A 26,809-nucleotide genomic window follows, 5' to 3' on the forward strand; every position below is an offset into this window, starting at 1 on the left:
TGTGTGTGTGTGTGTGTGTGTGTGTGTGTGTGTGTGTGTGTTTTCTTTTGTGAAGAAGGTTTTGGCTAAAAGCTAAATGTGTAATAGTCTTTTTGTTGTGCCCCTCTGCAACTCAACATTTCATCTTTATGATGAGAAGCAAACTATCTTGATAATGTTGATATTCCAAACTGGAGTTTCTGTTGTCTAAAATAGCATTTCTTACATCACAGTTTGAACACGGACACCCTTACTGTTTCATAGGTAGTAGAATACTCTTAAGTATAGTCAGATTAAGTTCTGAATTTATTATTGTGTGTATGCATGAGTGCATGCAACTGCATGCACTCCCTCCCACCCCCCCTCCTCTCTCTCCCTCTCTCTCTCTCTCTCTCTCTCTCTCTCTCTCTCTCTCTCTCTCTCTCTCTCTCACACACACACACACACACACACACACACAGAGAGAGAGAGAGAGAGAGAGAGAGAGAGAGAGAGAGAGAGAGAGGAGAATGAATTTGGAAACTTGGAAACTATAAGGTAATTTTTATTGCCATGTACTCTTTTTTTTTCAAAGTTCATGCTTAACTTCATATTGCAGGGAGCCAGCATTCAAGCCAAGAGCAGTTGAAACAGCAGCTTCCGAAAGTCACACAAGAGATAGTGAATGCAGTAAGCCATCAGAGTATATTACAGCTCAAACAAGTTAATGATATACCTCGACTCTACAGACGCACTAATCGAGAGGTTCCTACCAAGGCGTGTTCATATGTTCTTCAGATGTTAACTCCACCGACACAGTTTTGTGCAGCTAGTGCTTCTTCAGTGTCTCCTAAGCTGCTTGATCACTGGTTATTGCTTATATTCTCAGCTATTACAAAGCAGTAAGTTTAATTTTACAACATTCACAGCATTTATTCCAGCAATTGTGGTCTAGTTGTCTGTTATCATATGGTTTGCAGATTTAAGAAAATGCTTAAACCATGGACTTATATTAATTGAATAGTTTCCATTCAGGAGGGAAATGTTTGCAGTTTTCATTCATGAAACACATTGAATTAAGGGTGGAGCCAGTTTATGGTTCCACTCAGTTCTGTCCATTTACTGAGCTAGGTGGCACAGTGATAAGACATTGGATTCTTAATCAGGTTGATGGTAGTTCAAGTCTCTGTCTGGCCCTCTAAATTTAAGTTTCCTGTAAATCCTGTAATTTTCGTAAATTCTTTAAGGTGAAAACCGAGATGGATATTTTGAAAGAGCATGACCAACTTCCTTCCTCTATCTAAGCTTTTGGTCTGTCATCTCATCATTGACACACAGCTAAACCCTAACCTTCCTTACTTCCTTTCCTTCCCAAGTTCCCAATTCATTAATGAGACCTGAATTATGTGTAACCTGCGGAACCAAGGCCAAGACAATCTGTACCCATTCCTCTACAGTCTTAACACCTTCTCTCCTATTCATTTGCATGCCACCTTTCTGGGTTTTGACCTACACCTTTTTATGGTAGCTTTAAAACCTTCTCCCAAATAAAGCCCACCAACCATCAAGAGTACCCCTACTTCAATAGCTTTTATCCTTTCCACACTAAAAACTCTTAAAGTGTAGCTGCCCAGTGATGATGCATTTACAGCGACAAGAAATCCATTGCCCACTATACTGAAGATCTTTTAAGCTCTCCTTCAAACCTATACCTCCCTTCTCATATCCACACATGCTACAAATTCTTCAAACATTTTCATGAGCCAGTTGCAATGGATCATGTTCCTCATTATCAGATATCACCATGGGCTCTAACAACCTAACCACATTGTTCACTATGTCTTCGATTGCCTGTTATGATGCACTGAAATGAGGAACATAGTGCCAAAAATGCTATGCAATTCTCAAAACAGTATTTCCTCACCTACTGAGTCTATGAGTACCAAATACCACATGGGTCATATCCCTGTGGAAGACGCAAGTACAAGATTTGTCCTGTATACCCACCAAGCACATCCTGTCCTAGTCTCGTCACAGACAAATACCACCCTATCCAAGGCAGAGTCACCTGTGTAAGCAGTCTTGCCAAATTCCAGCTCTGCTCCAATTTCTGAATGAGTGACAACCATCCAATGGAGGCCAAAACAAATTTGACCACCCAGTGGCATAGCGTAACATACTACTGAGCTCACCATGCTCATCTTCATTGACTAATTCACAACCTGTGCCATTAGACCCCACCCCCCTCTCCAAATTACAATCATCTGTGAATTATATAGATGGGAAGTGTTCTAACAACACATCCTTTGATCCCACAAATCCCTCAACCTCAATCTTTGCCAGCCCCTAACCCACATCCACTTCCACTCCTGTCTCTTATGAGTTCCTACCTCACTCCATTAATCCACACTCATACTGGTCTCTCCTCAGTCAAATTTTCCATATTCAACTTCCCCTGCCCATGCCAGGCCAGGATCAACAGTACCAAAATCTTTTGCTGCCTCTCCCTCCCAGTCATTAGTCTCCCTTCCGCCACATCTCCCTTTCCCACCCCTTCTCCTAGTCCCTGTCACTCCTCTCTGCCAAAAACAGCCCCTCACCCTAGTTGAGCTGCAGAACCAGAACAATGTGGCTGACGAGGGTACAATTTCTGTCTATCTCTCTCTCTCTCTCTTTCTGTGTGTGTGTGTGTGTGTGCGGGGGGGGGGGGGGGGGGGGGGGGGGGGTGCGCATGCACACGTGCATGCAAGTCAGTCAGTCAGTCAGTCAGTCTGTCTGTCTGTCTGTCTGTCAATCAATCAGAGACAACTTTCAGGAAGGACATTCTTCGAAAGTATTGTATGATTTATTCTTGTTATCTCGTTTATGTTCCTGTAAGCCGCACAATACCTCAACTATACAGTGAGTGGCTACCTTTACTCTTTCTGCTAACTGTGTGAAAGTTTCATAATCCAATCCAGGCATATGCTAACCTTTTCTCTTTGAGAAATCTGTAATTCTTGATTCCAGAAGAAGCATCTGCGTTTGTCAGAAGAATAAAATTGTAGTTTTGTGAAAGTAAAGTCCTGAGGTACACTATCTGATCAGAAGTATCCAGACAGTCCTATGTAGTGCAAAGTTGACCAGTGGATGTCACATATGGTGGATTTGTCAGTATAAAAGGAAGCTTGACAATAGAGAAGCAGTAACAGCAGAATGGGTTGATTAGAAGAGCTCAGTGACTTTGAACTTAGACCAGTAATTGGATGTCACCTGAGTAACAGAGTCATCAGGGACATTTCAACTCTAGTAAAGCTGCCTAAGTCAACTGTTGGTGATGCGATTGTGATTGTGAAGTGGAAGCACAAAGGGACAACACAGCTAATTCCAGACCAGGGTGACCTTATGTACTGATGGAAAGGACCATTGAGTATTGCAGGGCTGATCATAAAAAAATCACAAGAAATCAGTGGGAAGAATCACTTGTGAATTCCAAAATTCTACCACCAGCCCAGTTAACCCAGTGACCGTGTTTAGAGACTTATATCGAATGGAGTACAATGTTCAAGCAACTTCTCAAAAGCACACATTTCTGTAGTCAGTGTTAAGTGACACTTGAGGAGGTATGTCGAACGATGCCACTGGACAGTGGATTACTGGAGACAAGTGATTTGGAGTGATGACTCGAACTTTACCCTCAGGTTATCTGATGGAAAGGGTGGTGTTTGGCAAACGCCTGGAGAACATTACATGCCGTCACAAGTAGTGCTAACAGTGAGGTACAGAGGAGATGGTGTTACAGTATAGGAATGTTCTTTGTGGTTAAGGTGTGGTCTTCTCATTGTGTTTGAGAGAACAATAAATGCGGAAGGATATGAACACATTTCATGGCAGGCTGTAACCCCATACAATAGAGGAATAGTTCGGAGACAATGATTGATTGTATGAGCGTGAGAGTGCACCCTGACATAAAGCAGCATCTCTGAGGCAGTGACTTGTGAACGATAACACTCAAAATGTACTGGCCTGCTGAGAGTCCCGATCTGAGCCCAATGGAACACCTTTGGGATGAGTTTGAACATTGACTTCACTGCAGACCCCACCTTCCAACATCACTATCATCTCTGGTTTCAGCCCTTGAGGAAGAATGGGCTGCCATTCTTCCACAGGCATTCAGACATCAGAAAGTGTCCCCAGCAGAGTTCTACCCATCATAAAGGTGGGGTGAGGAAATATCCTATATTAATGTACACTAATAGGTGCCCAGATACTTTTGATCAGATAGTGTACGCTTAGATAAGGCAGTTCTTATTCTTCGAGATCATACGAGGTGCATTCAAGTTCTAAGGCCTCTGATTTTTTTTTCTCCGGACTGGAAAGAGATAGAAACATGCGCATTGTTTTAAAATGAGGCCGCGTTCATTGTCAATATGTCCCAGAGATGGCAGCACCGTACGACAGATGGAATTTTACCGCCAGTGGCGAGAATGAGAACTGTTTTAAATACTTAAAATGGCAATGTTTTCCTTACTTGAACAGCGTGCAATCATTCGTTTTCTGAATTTACGTGGTGTGAAATCAATTGAAAGTCATCGACAGTAGAAGGAGACATGTGGTGATGGAGTTATGGATGTGTCGAAAGTGCATTCGTGGGTGCGACAGTTTAATGAAGGCAGAACATCATGTGACAACAAACCGAAACAACCTCGGGCTTGCACAAGCCGGTCTGACGACATGATTGAGAAAGTGGAGAGAATTGTTTTGGGGGATCGCCGAATGACTGTTGAACAGATCGCCTCCAGAGTTGGCATTTCTGTGGGTTCTGTGCACACAATCCTGCATGACAACCTGAAAATGCGAAAAGTGTCATCCAGGTGGGTGCCACAAATGCTGACGGATGACCACATGGCTGCCCGTGTGGCATGTTGCCAAGCAATGTTGACGCGCAACAACAGCATGACTGGGACTTTCTTTTCGTCGGTTGTGACAATGGATGAGACGTGGATGCCATTTTTCAATCCAGAAACAAAGCGCCAGTCAGCTCAATGGAAGCACACAGATTCACCGCCACCAAAAAAATTTCGGGTAACTGCCAGTGCTGAAAAAATGATGGTGTCTATGTTCTGGGACAGCAAGGGCGTAATCCTTACCCATTGCGTTCCAAAGGGCACTACGGTAACAGGTGCATCCTACGAAAATGTTTTGAAGAACAAATTCCTTCCTGCACTGCAACAAAAACGTCCGGGAAGGGCTGCGCGTGTGCTGTTTCACCAAGACAACGCACCCACACATCAAGCTAACGTTACGCAACAGTTTCTCCATGATAACAACTTTGAAGTGATTCCTCATGCTCCCTACTCACCTGACCTGGCTCCTAGTGACTTTTGGCTTTTTCCAACAATGAAAGACACTCTCCATGGCCGCACATTCACCAGCCGTGCTGCTATTGCCTCAGCGATTTTACAGTGGTCAAAACAGACTCCTAAAGAAGCTTTCGCCACTGCCATGGAATCATGGCGTCAGCATTGTGAAAAATGTGTACGTCTGCAGGGCGATTACGTCGAGAAGTAACGCCAGTTTCATCGATTTCGGGTGAGTAGTTAATTAGAAAAAAAAATCGGAGGCCTTAGAACTTGAATGCACCTCGTATGTCAGTCTAGAAATTCTGCTCTAGTACAAACTTATAATCTTTCATCAATGATAAACCTACTCAAGGAATAACTTAATTTTAATATAAGATGTCCATTTCTTTTATAATTTGCATTACTTACTGTTCTTTCTCATGCCAGACCCAAGGACATAAAATATTCATGACTATAATTAGTAGAGATGATAAAATACTTAGCCAGTGGATGGACTTTGATCTGTAATTTTTTAAATTTATTCGTTTTTTTGTTGGTTTCTTAGGAAGTTGCCATATTTCATCTCTTTTACACTGTTATGTTTCAGATATTTTATAGCTGTCAGTGATGTGTTAACATCTGTGCAGAAAACTGAAGAAAGCCTTCGTCGGCTGAAGAAAATTAGAGATAGATCTACAACAGCAAATCTTGTTGAGGGAAGAGGAATTGGTGATGATGATAAAATCAGACTACAGCTTGCCCTTGATGTAAGGACTTTCTGTGAAGAGGTAATTATCAAAGGAGTACAATGATGTGACATAACTTTATTAAACAGCAAAATGAAGGTCATTTCAAACTGTTAAAGTGCAAAACCATGCTTGCCATTAATTCTGCTTAATGCATTGAGAATCAAAGAATTTCTGATGAAATTGACAATGTGACAGAACAAACATGGTGCTTGGTAACTATGCTTATGGCTTAGGGAGGAGATGCTTGTTCAAACTGCTGGAAGCTGACTAATCGAGAAAGCATGATGATAAGTCCGGTGTATCATGACTGATAAATTACAATGCATTGTGGAAATGACATTTTGAAGACGAATCCGATTTCTTTACATTCAGCAAATGTAAACAGCTTACTTTTGATACATCTGAGTGTGCCTTCTTTTCCAAGGAAGCATTGTGTGCAGAGATGGATAGTCTAAGGAGAAATAACATTATAGATAATCCTGCTATCCCTCCACTCAAGATCTCAACTGTTAGAGTGCTACTACAATAAACTGCTGAATTTTTAGAGTTGTCAGGTATTATTTAATGGTAGAAACAGTAAGGGAAGAGGTACTATAACAAGTTAACAAATACCAGTTATATGCTTTAATAAATATTTGAATAAAATTTTACGTATTGTCCAGAAAGTCAGTGTAAGTGCAGTTGCGGTGTCACAGCTGCTTCAATGGAATTTTGCATATGTTACCAAAGTAATTTAAAAGAAATTTACATTTTTCATAGAAAAATAATAAAATGACAATTTTGCTTGCTTCTTGTAGACAACAAAACATCTTTTGCAGAAGTTCATAGACAGAGTTAACTGAAGGTTCTTTATGAACATATCATTGAGGGACTTGTAAGATAAATTCACGGCTCTAAAAGAATAGTCAGACATGGTAAACATGTGGCAGAAGTTTTCTAGGCTCAAGACAATCTTCAACCCCCATAAAAGATACACTATATGAGCAAAAGTACATGAACACCTATTAGTGGACATTAATATTGGATATCCACCCTTCACATTTTTGACAGCTAGAACTGTTCTGGGAACACTGAGGGACAGTGAGGTATCTGAATGTCTGTTGAACCCATTATTCCTCAAAAGCCAAAACCCAGGGCAAGTAGTGTGTTGGACTCTTGGGTCTGAGATGAAGTCAACATTTTGACTCATCCCAAAGGTGTCCCATTGGGCTAAGGTCAAGATTCTGGGCATGTTAGTCCATTTTGGGAGTGTTATTGTTTACAAACCACTGCTTCACAGATGTTGCTTTACAGTAGACTGCATTGTTTTGCTGATACAAACAATCGTATTCTCCAAACTGTTCCTCCTCTATTGTGTTCATATCCTTCCATGTTTATCATTTTCTTAAGCACAGTAAGGGGACTACACCATAATCATAAAAAATATCCCCATACCGAAATGCCTCTTCCTGTGTACATCACCGTTTACACTACACATGATGGCAGGCAACATTCTCCAGGCAGTTGCCAAACCCAAACTAGGGACAGGAAAAACTGACCAGTCAAAACCGATACAAGTATTTTAGTTCTGAATAACTGGTATTTTTCATTATTTACTAATAACCAGGTAAAAAAACTGGCATATTTGCCATAGCAGCAGTCCTAAAATTTTTGGTTTATAATTTTTTTTTTACATATGAGTAATGTTTGTTCATAAAATTTCCATTGATTTGAAACATTGGGTTATTATAAAAAAAATGGGGAAAAGCAGTCAGTGCTATTTTAATACCAACTCTGTCAGTTAGAAACTAACAATAAATCAGTACAGCTGTACTGTAACAATAATGTACCCATTGCTGTGTGGTATGGCCTATAAAAGGTACGAATGTACATGTAGTGTGCAAGACTTGTCCTCATCTGACCTATTTGGTAATTTCTTGCTGTTGTCCTTGGACACACTTTGTATTTAAGAATGGCACCTTTCCTAGTTTGGAAGTACAAGAGGCAGTCAAATGAAAACTGGACACCCACCACAACTGGACCATGGAATGGTTCCATTCAAAAGTAGTTACAACACTTTTTAAGACATTTATTCTACTGGGAGATGGGACAATCAGTTCCTGTTTCCTAGAACGTGGTTGGCCAATGATGGACCCACAATTGCACCCACTCTTGCACTTCCTTGTCTGACTGAAACTGACATCCATGCCTGTCTTTCTTCAGGTCGCCAAAGATGAGAAAATCACACAGTGAAAGATCTGGGCTGTACTGAGGATGTTGCAGTGTTTTCCAACCAAATCAGTAAAGTATATCCTTCATTGGCAGTATGGGGTGGGCATTATTGTTCAACAGAATGATTCTATCTGACAGCATTCTAACAGCCAGGGCAAGTGACAGTGCCAACAGTAGAAATATCCCACATCTCCCCCTCCAAAGAAATCCAAAGCTGTTCACACAAGTTCCTGTAAGGTCATGGTGACCTCTGTCTTCGACTCTCGTTGAATTCCTTGAGCATGTAACCACAATTAATGCACAGCACTATGAAGACACTTTGCAGAAACTGCAATGGGTCATAACGTCAAAACGCACAGGAATGCTCTCGGATGGAATCATCCTGTTGCATGATAATGCCCACCACCACACAGCCAATCTGACAAAGGCTATGCTTCAGTGATTTGATTGGGAAACACTGCAACATCCTCTGTACAGCCTGGATCTTTCGCTGTGTGATTTTCACATCTTTGGGAATCCGAAGAAAGACATGCATGAATGTCAGTTTCAGTCAGATGATGAAGTGCAAGAGTGGGTGCGATTGTGGATCTGTCACTGGCCGACCATGTTGTATGAAACAGGAATTGATTGTCTCATCTCCCAGTGGGATAAATGTCTTAACATGTGTCGTGATTACTTTTGAATGGAACTATTCCCTGGCCCCATTGTGCCTGGTGTTTGGTTTGCATTTGACTACTCCTTCTGTGTTTCAAAGTGCACTAGCAATGAAGAACAGTGCTCTATTTGCTTTAAAAGATTAAAAACAGAAGGATCACAACAAACTTGGAATGTCATACAAGGGTGAAACGTCCACAATGTCCCTTTGAAGAGAAGGTAAATTTAAACGATATACCTATAATTTTATTGACGTGCTATCAATTTGGGATGATACCGGTAACTAAATCTTTAATTTTATGGTTGCAGTGGGGTTAAAAATTGATTCAATGTGAAAATGATGATGCAGGAAAGTCATCAACTTGTGATCTTTCACTGTCTTTGTCACCCCACTCGTCTCCTTTACCTTTGCCATCTTTATTGGATACACTGAGACCAATTTGTGCCACCTCATATTGATCAAGATCTCCTATTCCTTTGCCTTCATTAGAATTTTTCAATCTTTGTTTGAAGTCTATGTTTATTGGTGGAAATAATAGAATTAAAAAAAAAAAAAAAAAAAAAATCAGTTATTTCGGAAACTGGTTATTTTCAGCAGCTTCTGGTTAAACTGGGGACAAAAGAAAGCTGTGTAACTGAAAACCAGTTCTCAAAGTATTTTATATTCTGAACATCTGCAGCTGTGGATAGGCATCATGATGATAATAATTCCGCTGACAGCTGGATAAGTCGTGTATCAATAAAACAATAGTTTTACCAGCTATTAACGGAATTATTCTTAACATCATGAAAACCAACTGTTTCAACTATAGCCACCATCCATAACCCAAACCCTTTCATCAGATTGCCACAGGGTATAGCATGATTCATCACTCCAAATCACTTATTTCCAGCCGTCCAATGTCCAATTGCATCACTCTTTACACCACCTCAGGTACTGCTCAGAACTGACTACAGAAATGTGTGAGTTATGAGGAGCTGGCCAACCATTGTAACCAATTCTTTTTAACTCCCTAACAAAGTCATTGTGCTAGGTGGAATGCTGGTAGCTTTTTGGAACTCACAAGTGATTTTTTTTTTCCACTGATTTCTTGTGATTTTTTAATACAATCCTCTGCAATTCTTGATGGTCCCTATTCATTTATTCATGAGCTCAACCTGGTTGTGGTTTAGCTGTGGTAGTTCCTTTTCATTTCCACTTTAAATCACATGACCAGTGGTCAGCTTGGAGAGCCTTGGAAGGTTTGAGATGTCCCTGATGGATTTGTTACTCAGGTGACATCCCATGACTCGTCCATGTTTGAATTCACTGAGCTGTCCTGACTGACCTGTTCTTCTGCTGCTACTGCTTCTATACTGTCAACACAATAATACAATAATCCCCAGCTCCTTTTATACTGGTGGTCCACCCTTCTTGACATCTAATGCTCAAGTCCACATTACATAGGGTTGTCTGTATACTTTTAATCAGATAGTGTATGTACAAGGCGTGTTTTTTAAGTAAGTACCATTTTGAAATTAAAAAAAGACGTGCTAAGATATCTCAATAATTTTATTTTTGCATGAAAGCCTGTACCTTAATCTACTTTTGTACATAATTTCCATCAATATTGAGGCACTTGTCATAACATTGTACCAGTTTTTGAATACCCTCCTCATAGAAGTCAGCCGCCTGACTTGTTAACCACTGCATCACCACTGTTTTGACTTTGTCATCGTCTTGAAGACGCTGACCGCCTAGGTTTTTCTTCAAGTGCAGGAACAGATGGTAGTCACTGGGCGCAAGATCGGGGCTGTACGGAGGATGATCTAGAGTTTCCCATCGAAAAGATGTGATGAGATCTTTGGTCTGATTCGCCACATGCGGACGGGCATTGTCTTGCAGCAAAACGATGCCCTTGCTCAACTTACCACGTCTTTTGTTCTGAATCAAACGGTGCAGATTGTGCAATGTCTTACAGTAAGCTGCTGCATTCATTGTCTCATTACGAGACAGAAATTCCACAAGCAATACTCCTTTTCTGTCCCAAAAAACTGTGCACATGATTTTCCAGGCAGAAATTGTTTGCTTAAACTTCACTTTACTGGGTGAATCTGAATGCTGCAATTCCGTGGATTGTTGCTTTGATTCTGGTGTGATGTAGGCCACCCATGTTTCATCGCTCGTAACAATTTGGCTTAAGAAATCATCACCGTCATTGTGGTACCGCTCAAGAAAAGTCAATGCACTGTCTAAATGTTTGGTTTTGTGAACATCTGTCATGCCATACAAAACGCTACGAGAAACATTAGGAAAGTCATCCTGCAAGGAGGAAATCGTAAAGCGTTTGTTTTCTCTCACCTTATTGTGCACTTCCTGCACCAAACTTTCGTTAACGACCGAAGGATGCCCACTCCGTTGTTCATCATGCACATTTGTGTGGCCATCTTTAAATGCTCTCACCCACTTTCTTACCATTCCATCACTCATAATGTTTCTCCGTAAACTGCACAGATCTCACGATGAAAATCGATCGCTTTTAGGCCTTTAGCACTAAGAAATCTTATAACAGCCCGTACTTCACAGTCGGCGGGACTCACGATTATCGGAGGCATCTTAAACACTCAGTACACAACGTAAACAAGGAAGAATCAGACTGTAATGGCGTCAGTGCATAGACAACAGATGTAGGTACCCAGTGCGCATGCCGCAGAACATCAACCGCAGCGCTGCGGCCGTGGTGTGGCTAAGCGGTACTTACTTAAAAAACACGCCACGTAAAAAAAAAAAGAGGAGAGAGGGAGAGAGAGAGAGAGACTGTTGACATAGCTCAAGTTCACAGGCCATGCACTAAGTATTACTGAATAGTGTGGCATAGCATACTGAGAAGATAATAGGAGTCTTTTTCTGATGACACAAGTTGATATGTTATTGTATGATTCAGAATTGTGGCAAAAGCAGATAAACAGAGCTATGCTGCATCACTCCCAATAAAACTTGGGCTGTTCATCAGATAGAATGGTACAAGCTATGCTCCTTCTCTTATAGGGGTAAGAAAAGGAAATAATTTTCTGTTGAGTCCTAGGAAGTGTAGTCACCCAGAGAAATGAAATTGCTGATGTTACTGCCAAGGAAGTTTGATCCTTCCACCTCCTGATCTCTGTTCAGTCCCCCTACAAGCTTTTACCACATACATGACCCAATTTTTCAATCTTTTTTTTTAATGTGCCTATTGACAACTCAACACTTCTTTTATTTAGTAAGATGATACATTCGTTCCTGAAGTACTTGCGTTCTGCTAGAACACTCCATTACCATATTTATATACAATATTCTCTTCTTTTTTGTGTGTGTGTGGGGGGGGTAGGAGGGGGGGGGGGGGAGACACTTCCAGATTTACACATTCTGGCACGAGGCTAGATTACAACATTGGACCTGCATGTTGCATGCCAGCAAATACCTATCACACCACCGTGGATGACGCACGGTCTTCAGCTCTTTTGTCCTTCCAGTGAAAACAGCAATTTGCAGCACCACAGCCTTTTTCTGAGATGATTACATACTCCTGGCTTGAATCTTGTCAGAGTTCCAAATACGGCAGAAGTTAAGCATTCCATAGTCATATTCTCACAAACGGAGTACAACTGTGACTTTCAAAAAAAGTAATTTTTGAGAACATTTCTCATGGAGAAAAATAGGGGTCTGCCTAAATACTTTAAAAATGGATTAGAAGCAGTCTTGACTGCAATAAATATTTGTAATCCATTTTTAAATTCAAAGATAGCTTCTCCGACCAAGACTATCTGGTCACAGAGTAGGTCTTCAGGTATCTGAGTTTTTAATAAGATTGTAATCCTTGGCTTTGCATGTAATAATATCCAGCAAAAAATATAGGATTCTGTAGGGCTTAAGGACAAGTTGAACAATTATTATGACAATTGTATGGGCGTAAAAATTCATACTCCACTCTATAAGATACTGAACAATGTTTGATGTTTTGATACTCTTGGTCTATAGTCTTGTTGTTCAAGGTTTGTGTGTGGGGCCACTTGTTATGCTTTTTCAGTTTTATTTTAAGTAATCATTCTTAATCATAATTATCAGGTAGAAACAAAATTAAGATGTTCATTGTCGATTTGGCCTTGTGACAGTGGAACAGAAAGAGCATAATGAAGTGTAAACTATCTGACAAAAACAGTGAAGCACCCAAAAGGGGAGAAGAAGACAAAATGAAGCTTCACAGGTTGAGAGGGTATGTGATATTATTTCAGTGATTACAAAACTGAGTCAAATTTACTAACAACTTGGCAGTATGAGTCCACATATCAACATGATGTTGCATCCCTTCTGGCCTAGATGCATGCACTGATTCAGTTGGGAAGGTTGTCATAAAGCCATTGTATCCTCTCCTGAGGCAAGCTAGCCAACTGTTGTAACTGAATACTGTCACTGGAATGGAGGTGACATCCGAGCTGGTCCATCATGTTTTCTTTTGATGACAGGTACTGGGATTGTGCTAGCCAAAAGTGTACCTCAACATCGTACAGACAGTCCGTGCGGGAACGAGCATTCTCCTGTTGAAGAATGACACAACAATACTGTCACATAATGGTCGACACACGAGGATGTAGGACGCCCGTAATGTAATGCGTGTCGTTAGAGTTCCCACGATCACACCGTCAGCAGTCTGAAGTCCTACCCAATGGCCACCCACACCGTGACACCAGAAGTAGCACCACTGTGACTCTTAAAAATGCTGGAAGAATGGGACCTCTCCCGAGGTCACTGCCGTACTCATTGACAGTGGTCATCCTGGGTAGTGCAGACTACAGTGTGACACCATTCGTCAGCAGTCTGTGCTTCCTGACCACAACAACACTAAATATAGCCTTTTGTGTTGTGGTGTTAATGGCAGCCTACCAATGGAATGGTAATTCCATAGTCTGGCTGCTGCTAGTTTCTGATGATTTGGGATGACGCAAAACGTTGCAGGCAGTCCGTTACGTGTTCTCAAATTGGGAGTCCATTACTTGTTCTCAAGTGGCAGGCATAGATGTGAAGGGGCTACGCTTTCCTTAGTGCACAATATGGTGATCCCCCTTGTAGTGGTCAGATATGGTTGGCTGGAAACGTGACAACTAATATGCCTGCCTTCACATTCCTGTGCATTCCAACATTGGACCACTGTCTCATCCGAATGCACCACAAATCTGGATATTGTATGATTCAGCCAGCTGGCCAAATGGAGACCCACAATTAGGACCCCTTTAAACTCTGACGGGTGCTGACAGTACTGTCTCACACACTTATGTAGCGTATCTGTGTCCTTCACAGTGATCACTCAACATCTGACACTGTTCACACCCTTCATATATCTTATGAGGCTTGGTAACAACACTAAAACATGAACAACACGAGTGCACTCTGGTGGCCATTCTACGTGTTACAGAGAATTCCAACTCTGATCATTTACATACCTGCCATTGGTGTGAATTTATATGAAGTTACATTTACATCTGATCACGTCTTGTGGGCGCTTCCCCTTTTTGTTAGTCAGTGTATATTTATTGCAATGGCAGTCATAGGTACGCTTGTTTCAATTACACAAAAAGTAAAAATAATAAATAATTTTGTGTGTGTTTGTGTGTGTGTGTGTTTTAACAAAATAATATTGTTTTTAACAAAATGATAAAAACAAAAGGAAAATTTGATTGAGAAAACTATGAAATTATGGAACAGAAATGCTGTACAATACCTATCTTCAGGAGGTAAAATTCATTATATGTATACCTGTTGTGTCACAATAGGTGGGACATTCTCATCCTGGTGTCTGACTGGCCCTTCCAATTTCAGTTCCCGTACCTCTTCCGCTGTACATGAAATTTGTATTGGAATCAAACACAGCAGTTTAAATCTTGTTGGAAAGTATCCCTACCCAACTTAATAAAATAATCACAAAAATTTAACTGAAGTTGAGGTCATGAGGACAGGCATGTTGGGTACTGCACAATGAATAATGTTCTCAGGGGTTTAAGAAAGACAACAGGTTTATTCAAATAACTAAATTACAACATGGACGACTGAATGGTCTCAAAATGTAATAGATTAGTCATTTGCTGATACGGTAACACTAAATACAACAGCGCACGAGAATAGGTTCTGTAGTGGTGACCCACCCAAAAAGTAAATGCTCTAGTTCCAGTAATTATAGAACACAAAACCTAGTGTCACTTCTTCATTGCTGAGTATTCACCTGCGTGAACACAATTTTCACCAACACAATGTGCAGACTCAAATGCCTGTCATGGGAGAAATGGCCAGGGCAAGAACCAGAGAAATGGAACACAGTTATCACATGAATGTACCAGCTGTGATGGGTGTGAGCTTGAAATTCAGTTAGTATCCACATCTTGACAACCCCAGGGTTCCTGAGCTGGGGACTGGTAAGTACCACCGGTTCCCTGTCACCGTAAGCTCTGGGCATGCTTCAGCAACCATTCTACAGTGTGGGTGTGTCTCAGGAAAGGAGGTCTTGGCTTGACTGTCTGGATTGTGAGGATTGTAAAAATCTCTATAAAAAAAACCTCAGCCTCAAGGTGTGCTGCACATCGATGAGATGCTTGGCTGTTGAGGTGTAACAGCCATTAGTAGGCAACCTCTGGGGAAAATACAGAGCCTCATTTGTTTAAGGCTTACCTAGGCACATGGGGCTCTGTCTAGGTGGACTTTTATTTCCCTACCTGATAGCGAGACCAAGATGTATCCTTCAAAATTTTCTCGTCCTCCTCCATGCGGAAAGGGTGGACCACTAATAAGTACCAACACCCAATTAACAAGAGGGCTTGTGTAGCCAATCCTCCTGACTCAGATATTATACAGAGTTCATTAGTACATAATAACAGAATGCACACTGCTGGTCAGAATGTGTTTTTGATTGTGAAGTGAAAAGAGAGCAGCTTTGGGAAGGTTTCACATTTTTATATTCAGAAAGGTTTAGAGGGTGTCACAGGTACTGGTTGTTGGTTGTTTGTGGAAGGAGACCAGACAGCGTGGTCATCGGTCTCATTGAATTAGGGAAGGAATGGGAAGGAAGTCGGCCGTGCCCTTTCAGAGGAACCATCCCGGCATTTGCCTGAAGTGATTTAGAGAAATCACGGAAAACCTAAATCAGGATGGCCGGACGCGGGATTGAACCGTCGTCCTCCCAAATGCGAGTCCAGTGTCTAACCACTGCGCCACCTCGCTCGGTGCTGTCACAGGTACTCTGAAATCAGTGAAGTGATTGTGTAATTGCATGCTGTTGGTTGCAACTGCAAGTTCCCAACAAGTCACCAATCACCGGAAAGCTAAGTCCCTTGGGGAATATGCCATAGAAATGGAGCTCCACAATAGCTTGAACTGTAGCAAAGGTGTTGTGACCTGTAGAGATCTGTTCAACATTCCCAAGGAGGAATTGAAGGATGATTGGGTTTACAAGGGGGTCACTGATGTGCAAAATATATTGAAAAGGGTGAATGGGGATTTCATAAAATCTGATTCGTTCATCCTTACATTCAGTAGCATATAACTCCCAGAGCATATCAAGGCAGTTTTCGTTCATCTAAGCATACAGCCATATGTCCCCAAACCAGTGCGCTGTTTTCAGTGGCAGCACCTTGGGCACAGCACTGTAGGATGTAAGGGTGAAACCACTTGTGACAAAAGTGGCAAGATAACCCATGATGAAGTTTTATTCTCCTCCCCTCCAAAACGTGTAACTTGCTCTGGGAATCAGCCTGTCTTGTCTGGAGTAGCATTTGCAGTGTCTTCCATGAAGAATGGAAACTGCAGGAGATTAAGACATGGTAATGCATCCCATATGGAGCGATCAAGAAGATCTATTACGCCATGCAGCCTCCCACATTCACTACATCTTTTGCTTCACACTTGAAAAGAACGTATTTCAAGAGTAAAGAAACGTATTTCAAGAGTCACTGATGCCCCTGTGCTCTGTGCTACGGGGCTATGCTCTCCACCAAAAGGATATTACTGGGGACGAAACCAAGAGGGGTCTTCCTATGTTTGTCAATAAAATACACCATTCCTCTGCTGTCTCCTTGGTTACTGACCTACAAACAGCAGCTGTTGTAGTTCATGTGGATCAGAAGGTCGCTATCTGTTCCCTGTCTTTACCTCTCTAGGATGCAATAGACTCTGAAGCTCTTGTGGGCCTTATTGAACGCTTCCCCTCTCCCCCATCTGTTTCTCCTACTGGGTAATTTCAGTGCCCACGCTGTATTATGGGGCTCAAACTATACTAGCCCCAGGGGCCAAGTCTGAAGGACCTTGTGAGCTGTGCATCCTCAACACAAGCAGTCCCACTCATTTCTTGGCTGCTACTGGGTCACCCTCAGCCATCAACCTCTCATTCTGCTCCCTAGCACGTGCAGACTCAGCACAGTGGGAAACAACTGAAGACTTTCATTCCATTGACCCTGTCTGACTGTGGATCCACCTAATGGACAGAGGGTTAATTGAACAGAAGCCATCAAAATGGATGATCAGCAAGGTTAACTGGGTGCTGTTCAGCCCGCTGGCTGTGCTTGAACACTGCAACAGTTTCCAGGAATGGGTGGACCACATCACACATGTGCTGCTGACCTATCCATCCCAAAGTGTTCATGTCATCATAGCAGGCAAACTGTTCCTTGGTGGACAGATGAGTGCTGTTCTGCAATCCAGGACGGGCATGTAGCTCTCAGACAGTTTAAATGCTGACCGACGCAGACAACCTCAGAGCCTTTCACATTATTAAGGAGAGCAAGAAGTGGTCATGGCAAGCATTCCTATAATTTATCAACCATTTTACTTGTTTTACTAAAGTATTGGAAGCCATTGGGAGGATTTCTGGTAAACACAATAGCAGCAGTAAACGCAAATACCAATAGCAGCAGTGCTGGGACAGGGGTGTCTCCAGACAACACCTGGAGACATCACTCAGGTGCTGGCCAAGCATTTTGCAAAAACTACTGCTAATGCAAGCCAGGATCAGGCGTTTCGTCAAAACAGTGTGGCTGGAGAGAGGGGCAAGTTGGACTTCAGATCCAGTAATTCTGAGTCCTTCAACTCCCCTTTCTCCATTTGGGAACTGGAATCAGCACTGTCTGAGACTTGTGACACTGCACCTAGGCACAACCAAATCCACTACTGCATGGTTCATCATTTGCCAGTGGCATCAAAGGAAGTCCTCCTCAAATTTTTAATCATATGTGGCAGACAGGTAACATCCCCAGGAATTTGGATACCTCTCCTCAAAGCAGTATCTCCAAGTAGTTACAAAAGTATTGCCTTAACGAGCTGTGTAGAAAGGCCCTGGAGTGAATGGTTAATCGTCATCTCATCTGGTGGTTAGAGATTGGGCAACTCCTTAGCCACTCTCAGCGTGGATGCTGGAGGTTTTGGTCCGCTGTCGACAACCTGACACTACTAGAGGTGGCTATTCAGCAGTCCTTCCTATGTAAATGTCAATATGTTGACATATTCTTTGTATTCTTTGATATCTGTTATGCATATGACACTACTTGGAGAGACAGTATTCTCGTGCAACTGCATCAATGGGGCTTTTGTAGCCATGTCCCCATCTTCCTATGGTCCTTTCTATCTCAGCAACCTGAGTTGGTGACTTGCTGTCCAGTGATTCGGAACAGGAGAATGGTGTGTGTGTGTGTGTGTGTGTGTGTGTGTGTGTGTGTGTGTGTGTGTGTGTGATTGTGTTTGTGTTTGTGTTTGTGTGAGGGGGGGGGGGGGCACACACGCATGCGCATTTTAATTGTTCACGTCATATTTTTAATTTACCTGACTTGCATAAGAGGGACACCATCCTACATTTTAGAGACTGAGTGTGGTTTCTGGGCCTCATTTTTTACTCCAAATTGTCATGGTTGACACACCTGCGAGAACCCTCAAGGCACTGAACATCATAAAATGCCATGGGCACATCTTCTCCAGGTTTATAGGACTTTCATGTGTTCATGGCCAGGCTATGGGTGCATGGTGTAAGGATCGGCGAGGTCTGCTTATTTTAAGATCATTGGCGCTGTTCATATGAGGGGATTCAGCTGGCCATGGGTGCTTGTAGGATCAGTCCCATAGCAAGTCTCTGTGCTGAGGGTGAGGAACTGCCACTCACCATCTTGTGGCAGCTCCTCATGGTGCGTCAGCCATGTAAGTTCCTCACAGCTCAGTTTTCACCCACATATTATACTGTTGCTTGTCTGCCTCTGGAACACCTTTTCTCCAACCATCCATGAGCCACAATGCCAGTTGGGATCCGCATGCATCATAAGCTGGAGTCATTCTGTTTAGAGCAAGTGCAACCCCAAATCCAGAGTTTTAACTGTCTGCTGCCCTGGGTACTGCAGAGGCCTAGAGTAATTTTAGATTTGGTGCAGTGAGAGATTAGGTGAGAGACTGCACTCCTGCTTATGTTTTTAATGCAATATTTTCTGACATTTTATATGACCTCCACAACCATGTAGCTGCCTTTACGGGTGGGTTTAAGCAGTAGGCCTCGGCTGGTTGCTGTGTTGTGTTCCTGGATCATGTCATCAAGGTCCTGCTGCTTCAGTACTTTACTATCTTTGACACACAATTATATGCAATCTTGGGAGCACTAGAGCAGATGAGACATTCTTCCAGTGCTACATTTCTGGTCTGTTCCGATTCTCTGAGTGCCCTTCACTCTCTGCAACATTTGTACCCAGCAGATAAAGTCGTCCACAACATCCAGGGTGCCCTCCTCCTAACTATGACGACTCGAGAAGGAGGTGTCTTTCTGCTGGGTACCAGCATACTGCGGGGAACAAAAGGACAGATCTTAGCAGCCAAGGAGGCATGTTGTGATCCTCAGTTATTTCAGTGTTCCATCCCTTTGCATGCTATAGGCTTGCTGTTGAGCTCCGGAGTCTTGCATTGGTGGGAGGACGAGTTGCTGGAAGTGACAGACAATAAGCTCCATCCAGTAAAGTCCACAGAGCTGCCTTGGTGTTCCTCCTTCCAGCCACGATGACAGGGTGAGGTCCTCCTTACATGTTTTCACATAGGCCACAGCCCTATGGTGCCTGGGTTCTTGCTCTGGCAAGAGGGCCCTCCAATGCGTGGTGCTTGTGGTATTTCCCCAAGATTTTAAGAAAATGATTTAAATGTGTTAACAGGGTGACTGGCTCAACCATTTTTTTAAGTGGACAGCCAGTGACGTTTGCCTATGCCTTTCTTTTAGCTCCTTTGTCATTATACTTACATTTTAATTTCATGTATAGCTACTTTTACTCTTTTTCCATTGTTTTAGTGCATGTGGGATAGAGTGATTGTGTGGTCAGTTCGATTGCATGAATGAGGAACAATTTTAGAAATTTTATTCACATTCGTTTGTTTTAATGAGTGTAAAGACACTGAATACCTTGCCATTGAGCGCCCATAACACACACACACACACACACACACACACACACGGGGGCACAAATGCTTGCGGAAATGCCTTGTGGCATGAACCACTGTTTTACATACGTAGCTGTGTTGCAGGAGTAGAGGTGGCATGGGTGAGTCTCAGTACTTTGCTGCAAGCGTCTCAGATATGAAGTGTGAAAGCACATTGTGCACCTGTCACTGTGTGTGTGTGTGGGGGGGGGGGGATAGTGGGGGGGGGGGGGCGCATGCGTGCTCGCATGTACGTATGTGAGAGGCAGGGGGGGGGGGGGGGAATTCTGATGGTGTGACTGCAAAGGGAAGATCTGAATTGAGGATGAGTTTAGGCCAACATGTACTGCTTAGTCTGAGGTGCACCATGGGGCCTTCACACAGGACCCACCCCCACACACCCTCCCTCTCCACCCTCACAGAGATCGAAGGAGGAGAAAGGTGACAACAGAGGTTGGTGCCAGTGGGAAGGGGAGGAGACCATGTTGTACCAAAGGCGAGGCCGAGGGTGGTGGTGTTGATGATGCGGGTGCAGATTGTGGGTGCTGGACTCAGAACGCTGGGTGTGAGGTAGGAGGGGTGGCTGGTTGTAAGTATTGTCAGACCAGTGTATGACAGGGAGGGCCAGCAAGGTGCTGGCCACAAGCATGAGCAATGTGTCAAATAGCAGTGCACAGTGTGGAGGTGCCAGGCCAGGTTGGCTGGAACAACAGGGTGAAGGGATGCCACTCTGAGATTGAATCACTAGTGCCTCTGGCATGAGGTTAGGTGCCAGTAGGTCCAGGACAAGGTGCTGCAGTGTGTGAAATAACACTGCTGTAAGAATGGTGGAGGTGGCAGGGATGGTGAGGCAACATTGGACACAGTCAGCTATTGGCAGCAGTAGAGGCGAAATCACTGCATCAGGCATAGGCTGCAACAGAGAAAGAGGGGCTAGGGCATGAGTGTGCCAGATGTCAGGGATGCTGGCACTTGTGTTGGCAGCTGGTGGGTTGGGATCAGTGCTGATGCTGGTGAGCTTAATGGGTTTATTACAATGTCCTAGGCAGTGGTGCAGTGGGCTGGCATCTTTTGGGGAGGGGGGGGGGGAGCAGAGATAGGGCAGGGGGAGAGCAATATCAACAGCAAGTGGTGTCAGTGTGGTGCCACCATGGGTGGCAGCAGATGTCTGTTGGGTATTTACAAGAATGGGGTCAGGTTGAATGGTGTGAGGTCAGGCAGCATATAGTCGGGCTTGAGCCCATCAATTGTGGTGCTGGTATGTGTGCCATGGAGATGGAAGAACATCTTGGGGTCCCACTTCAGGACCCAGTGGGGGCTGGTGAGCATTTATGCATAGTATTACTTGGGTGAGCAAGACTAGGTTGCACGGCATTGAGGGGGGGAGGGTGTCTCGCAAGTGAGCCATGCAGTCCTGCAAGCTGTGGATGAACTCGGACATGACAGGTGGTGGGCTCCAGGAAATAACCCGGAACAGCAGCTGGCTAGCTGTGACCAGGTCAGTGGTTGATGTCTCCACGTTGGTCTCATGAGTGATGTAAATGCCGAGAAGTACCAGTGCAGTCTACCTGCTGGTGTGGTTGGCAATGGTGAGAACGTAGTGTCAGCTATCAGAGGAAGATAGATGGCTGCAGATGTTCACGTGAATATGGGCAAAGTGATGCCCAGCATCTGGGAAGGTCGCGACAGGGATGTGTATGTGGTGACTGACATTGCCCACTGGCAGGCGAGGTAGGTGTGGGCCCAGGTCTTGTAGCCCCTCTGAACACCTGGCCACACAAAATGCTGTATCACCAGAGTGGTGGAAATGTGCACACTGGGGTTTTTGAGGTTGTTTAACTAGTTGAATGCTGCCTTGCAGAAGGCAGCAGATAGGAACAGGCATGGTGAGCCAATGGATATGTTACGCCAGATACTGCTGTCTGAGCCAGGGGTCAACATACATTGAGGCAGTGGCTGAAAGTGACACCTAACCAAGGGCAGATGAGTTTTGAGTTGTGCTCCTGGGTAGTATTGAGTACCTGATAGTCAAGGGATGAAGTGATGGTGCAGGTGCAGCTGAGAAAGTCAGTGATGACATTGCCAATCATGGCAACATGACTTATGTTGGTGATAAACCCAGAGATTAACAACTCGCCAAAACTTACATGGGGAGCACTGGTCAGTGTCTTTCGAGAGGGCAAACATTATAGGCTTGTGGTCGACGAAGACTGTGAAGTGAAAGACCTTCACTGATGGCCAAAAGTATTTGATTGCCTTGTAGATGACAAGGAGCTCTTGTCGTATGTACTCCAGTGGCATTGTGTGGCAAAGGGCTTGCAGGAGAAAAAAGCGAGTGGCTGTCAGGTGTCACTGACATGCTCCTGCAGGATAGCACCAGTGACCATCTGGCTGGTATCAACCGTGATGGAAAGTGGGATGGTGGGGCATCCGTGGCACTGACGTGTTCCCCTTTGTTTTGAAATCAGGACCGATCAGCTCCTGCATAGTAGTGGCAGCCCATAGGTGTCGGTGGACAAAGTTTAACAAGCCGAGAAAACAGCAGAGGTCCTTCAAATTCTCAGGGCGTGGGAAACTGAGGATGTCTTGCACTTTGTTGGACAGTGGGTGAGAGCTGGTGGCGGAGGTGGTCTGGCTCAGGAGTACCACCTTGCTGACACCAAAAATGCACTTAGCTGTGTTGACAGGGGTGCCGGTTTCCTGGAGGTTCTCAAAGATTATGCAGAGGTGCTTTCCATTTTCTTGGGCATTGTGCAGAAATCAAGGATGTCATCCAAATAGGCGAAGCATGAGTTCAAGCCTTGCAAGGTGCCATCCAGGAAACACTTCCGCATTTGGGCAGCTTTACAGAGAGCAAAGGTCATAAAGGCACTCTCATGCAAGCCAAAGGGTGTGATAGTGGCAGTGTTCTGGTTGTCCTTATGTGAGACAGGGATCTGGGAAAAGACTTGGTGCAGTCAAACTTGTTGAAGATTGTAGCATCTGCCAGCAAATTGTTGTAGCTGCGTAGGAGTGGCACAAGATACCAGGCAGGAATGGTGCTGGAGTTTAGCACCTGGTAATTGCCCCATGGGCACCATCTGTTCTTGACAAGGTGAAGAGTGGATGCCTACGGGCTCTTCAAAGTGTGCAGCACACTGGCAGTGACCAGGTTGTCAAACTCTGCCTTGACAATTTTGCAATCGTGACCTTTTCTGGTGGTAGGGGTGATGGTCAGCAGAAAAAGGGATGTCTGAAAGTTAAGCATAATCATGAAAAGAGGACATACTGCCTTATCAGTATGGCAGAAGGGTTACTGGACAAGCTACAGTTAAATCACAAGACATTTGACATACAACAGTGCCCAAAACAGACTGTTAAAAAAATCTGATAGCTAAGATGAACATTTGTAAGAAAATAAAACAACTAGGAAATAAGAAAAATAAACTGTTAATCTGTGATACGGTTACCCCTAATAACCATACATGCTGCACTGTGACGGTAAGATGTTTCCAGGACTCTCTTGGCGATCGACCCCATTCCTCAGAAGAGCAATGTGGAGGTCTGGGGTTGTCCTTGGTGGAGGCTGACAGGATGCTGTTCATCTCCCTAATGCGTCCCAGGCATGTTTTATATGATTCAGGCCTTTGCTGTCCACTCCATGCAATGGATATTGTCATCTTAAATTCATTCACCAGAGCAACTCGATGCGGACGAGCACTATCGTATGTAAAGACAAAGTGTGGACCAGTTGCACCTTTGAAATGGTGAATGTATGGTAGTAGCACCTCATCTCTGTAGCTGAGTGTTTAAAGTAGTCCTTTGACCACCAATGAAGATGTGCAGCTCCATATGGTCATTCATTATAATGTCACCCTATAGCATAATGCCATCACCATCAAACCAGTCTCACAATGCTCCTGGGGTTGTATTGGCTCTCTCCAGTATAATATGCAATGAAAACTGTTTTGTAAACTGAAATTGGATTTACTGTAAAGAGCACATTCCTCCCATCATTCATGGTCCATTTTGATGTTGCTGACTCCACAATACAAGGGCCTGTCTCTGTGCTGCAGTGAGTGGAATGCACATGCCCTGCTGTTCTGAACCTCTGATACATAGTTTGTCAGCAAACATCATTTCCTGAGGCAGGTGCAAGCTTTGCAACCATGCAGCCAATTGTCTTGCAGGTGTACTCTGATTTTGTCAGGCAGTTACGGCCTGATATCAATCCTGCTGTGGAAGACAAACATCTCCCATGTCTTGAAACCATCGTCAGAACCTCAAAATGACACTGGCACATCCAAGGATAGTGAGATTTCGGTCTGTCTCTGGCCTGCTTCCAGGTGGCCCAGTATTCTGCTTTGCATAACAGGTTCCAAATGGCGTCTTTGTTGGATTATGTTGTCAGCTTCAGCAAGAGGTTACACTACGATCACTATGAATTGACAAATAAGACAGAGACGTGCATTGTTTGTGTTTACCTTTCAGTTACACCACTGTTCACAGCAGGGAATACTCCTTTCCTGTACAAAGCAGGGGTTGTAGGTAAATATTTATGGTGACGTTGGGTGATTACTCACCTTTTCTCTTTTTATTTTTGTGTTTTTGTGATTATGCTTAACTTTTAGACATTAGTGTATAAAGAAAGTTTTTGAAAGAAATGCCATTCAGATACAAAATAGTGCTTGGTAGTAATCATATGATTTTTAAAGATCTCATATTAATCTCTACTGGTCTCTTCATAAGATTTTTGGTGAACTTGTCCGTCATATTTTTGTGATATTAAGTAACTTACAGCAGCTCCCCCTCCCTCTCCCCCTCCCCCTTCCCCCTCCCTCTCTGTCACACACAAAGTAAGTTATTATATTTGCCATATTATGCAATTGTTTGTTTTTCAGGTTGAAAATAAGGGCCTAAACAGATCAGAAGTTGAAAAACTGGAAGAACTTATTAACCTTGTTGAAGAGGCTACACTTAAATCTGAAAAATGACCAGCAGTCCAGTGAATAGAACAGAAAATACATTTGTCAGATGAAATGTAACTTATATTAAGAAAGATGTAAAAATAAGGTTTCAAAGATTGAAGTTATGGCTTTAATAAAGAAAATTGAGAAATATATTGTAATGAAAGTTTTTCTTCATCACGCACACAATATTTACTATTTTTGATAGTCATGAGATCTAACGAGATAGCTTAATCAGTTGTTACACAATGAAATATCTATAATCCCACGTATATGCCACTTAGTTGACAATATCTATGACAGACCTAATTATTCCACTTTAGAACATGAATTGGTTTGCCATACACATCCTCTTCCACCAGCTCTTGGAAAACATGTTTGTCCAATAATACTGACTAATGGAGTGATATGTAAATGGCACTGTGTGTTAAAAATGCATCTGTGGCAGGCCTGAATAAGATTTTTGCTATTGGCAAGCACTTGCACTTTGGGAGTGCAGTCAAGCCTGCTCAGCACTGGAGCTTCCACCAGCACTGCACTATTTCGAGGAGGTGTGTAACAGAGACAGTTATATGCCACAGGTTGCACAAGTGGGAAACATAGGAAGATATGATTGCAACACAGTGGGTTTATTTATGGGAGACAAATATTGCACATACTTTTATAATCAGGATTTTATCACTAATGTTTATTTTCAATCTTTTATCTTTCTACGAAAGCAATAAATTTAATACTTAGTTAAATGAATATATTATATAGTGTTATTATGATGAGTGAAACTAAACATCCTTTTTGCTAAACAAAACACTTTACATACAGGCACATAACATTAGTTGTAATGTTTATAAGTTTACACTTATTCCAATAATATGATGTGTAATAGATCTGAAACTATGGTTCCTGATACAGCCAAATGTGGGGAGTTATGAAGCGTAAACTCTGTTAAACTCAGATGTTGGCCAGATTCTCAATTTCATAATCGGAGTGCGTGGAGGGGGGGGGGAGAGGGAGGGGGACAGTAACACATCTATACACACATGCTAACCCGACATTAGACATCGAAATAACTTTGACAGCTTGCTTGTGCACTCAAGGGTATTACTCTTGGTGCAACACTTTATTAAAGTCTTGTAAATTTGTGGATTGGACAAACAGGCCGTACAGCCAGGTGCTACCCTATTGGTCTATCAGCTCAAGTTGGAATTAATGGCATACCAGCAGCTAAAAGCAAGAACTGTCTTAACAAGTAAATTGAAATTAGTCTTCAGTCTTAAAATGCCTTGGAATCTCTTTGGGAACTAATGATGAAAAATGTAATGATATTACAATGCGTGTTTTTTCCAGCTCATAATAGTGTGATGACATGTCAAGCACATTGGTGTTCAAGTGATATGAAAGAGTGAAACAATTCCCATTTCACACTGAATGATGTGTTTCTGTGGTTTCTCCACTTCCTCTCTCCCCCCCCCCCTTCCCCCAGCCACACGGACACAGTAGCATTCCTAATGCAGACTGGAAATCAAATTTAACACTACT

At 43.0% G+C, this 26,809-nt stretch overlaps 1 protein-coding gene across 1 annotated transcript in view; it reads left to right on the top strand.

Annotated features, from left to right (window-relative positions):
- Positions 1–25,426, top strand: part of LOC126183810 (conserved oligomeric Golgi complex subunit 2) — an 85,124-nt gene extending 59,698 nt beyond the window's left edge. The window contains exons 10-12 of the mRNA XM_049926057.1: positions 578–860; positions 5,887–6,067; positions 25,208–25,426. Of these exons, the coding sequence (XP_049782014.1) occupies positions 578–860; positions 5,887–6,067; positions 25,208–25,300 (557 nt within the window). The 3' untranslated portion in view covers positions 25,301–25,426. The remainder of the gene's footprint in view (positions 1–577; positions 861–5,886; positions 6,068–25,207) is intronic.
- The last annotated feature ends 1,383 nt before the right edge of the window (positions 25,427–26,809 follow it).

This window comes from Schistocerca cancellata, chromosome 4 (assembly GCF_023864275.1).
Source record: "Schistocerca cancellata isolate TAMUIC-IGC-003103 chromosome 4, iqSchCanc2.1, whole genome shotgun sequence".
NCBI classification, from domain to species: domain Eukaryota; kingdom Metazoa; phylum Arthropoda; class Insecta; order Orthoptera; family Acrididae; genus Schistocerca; species Schistocerca cancellata.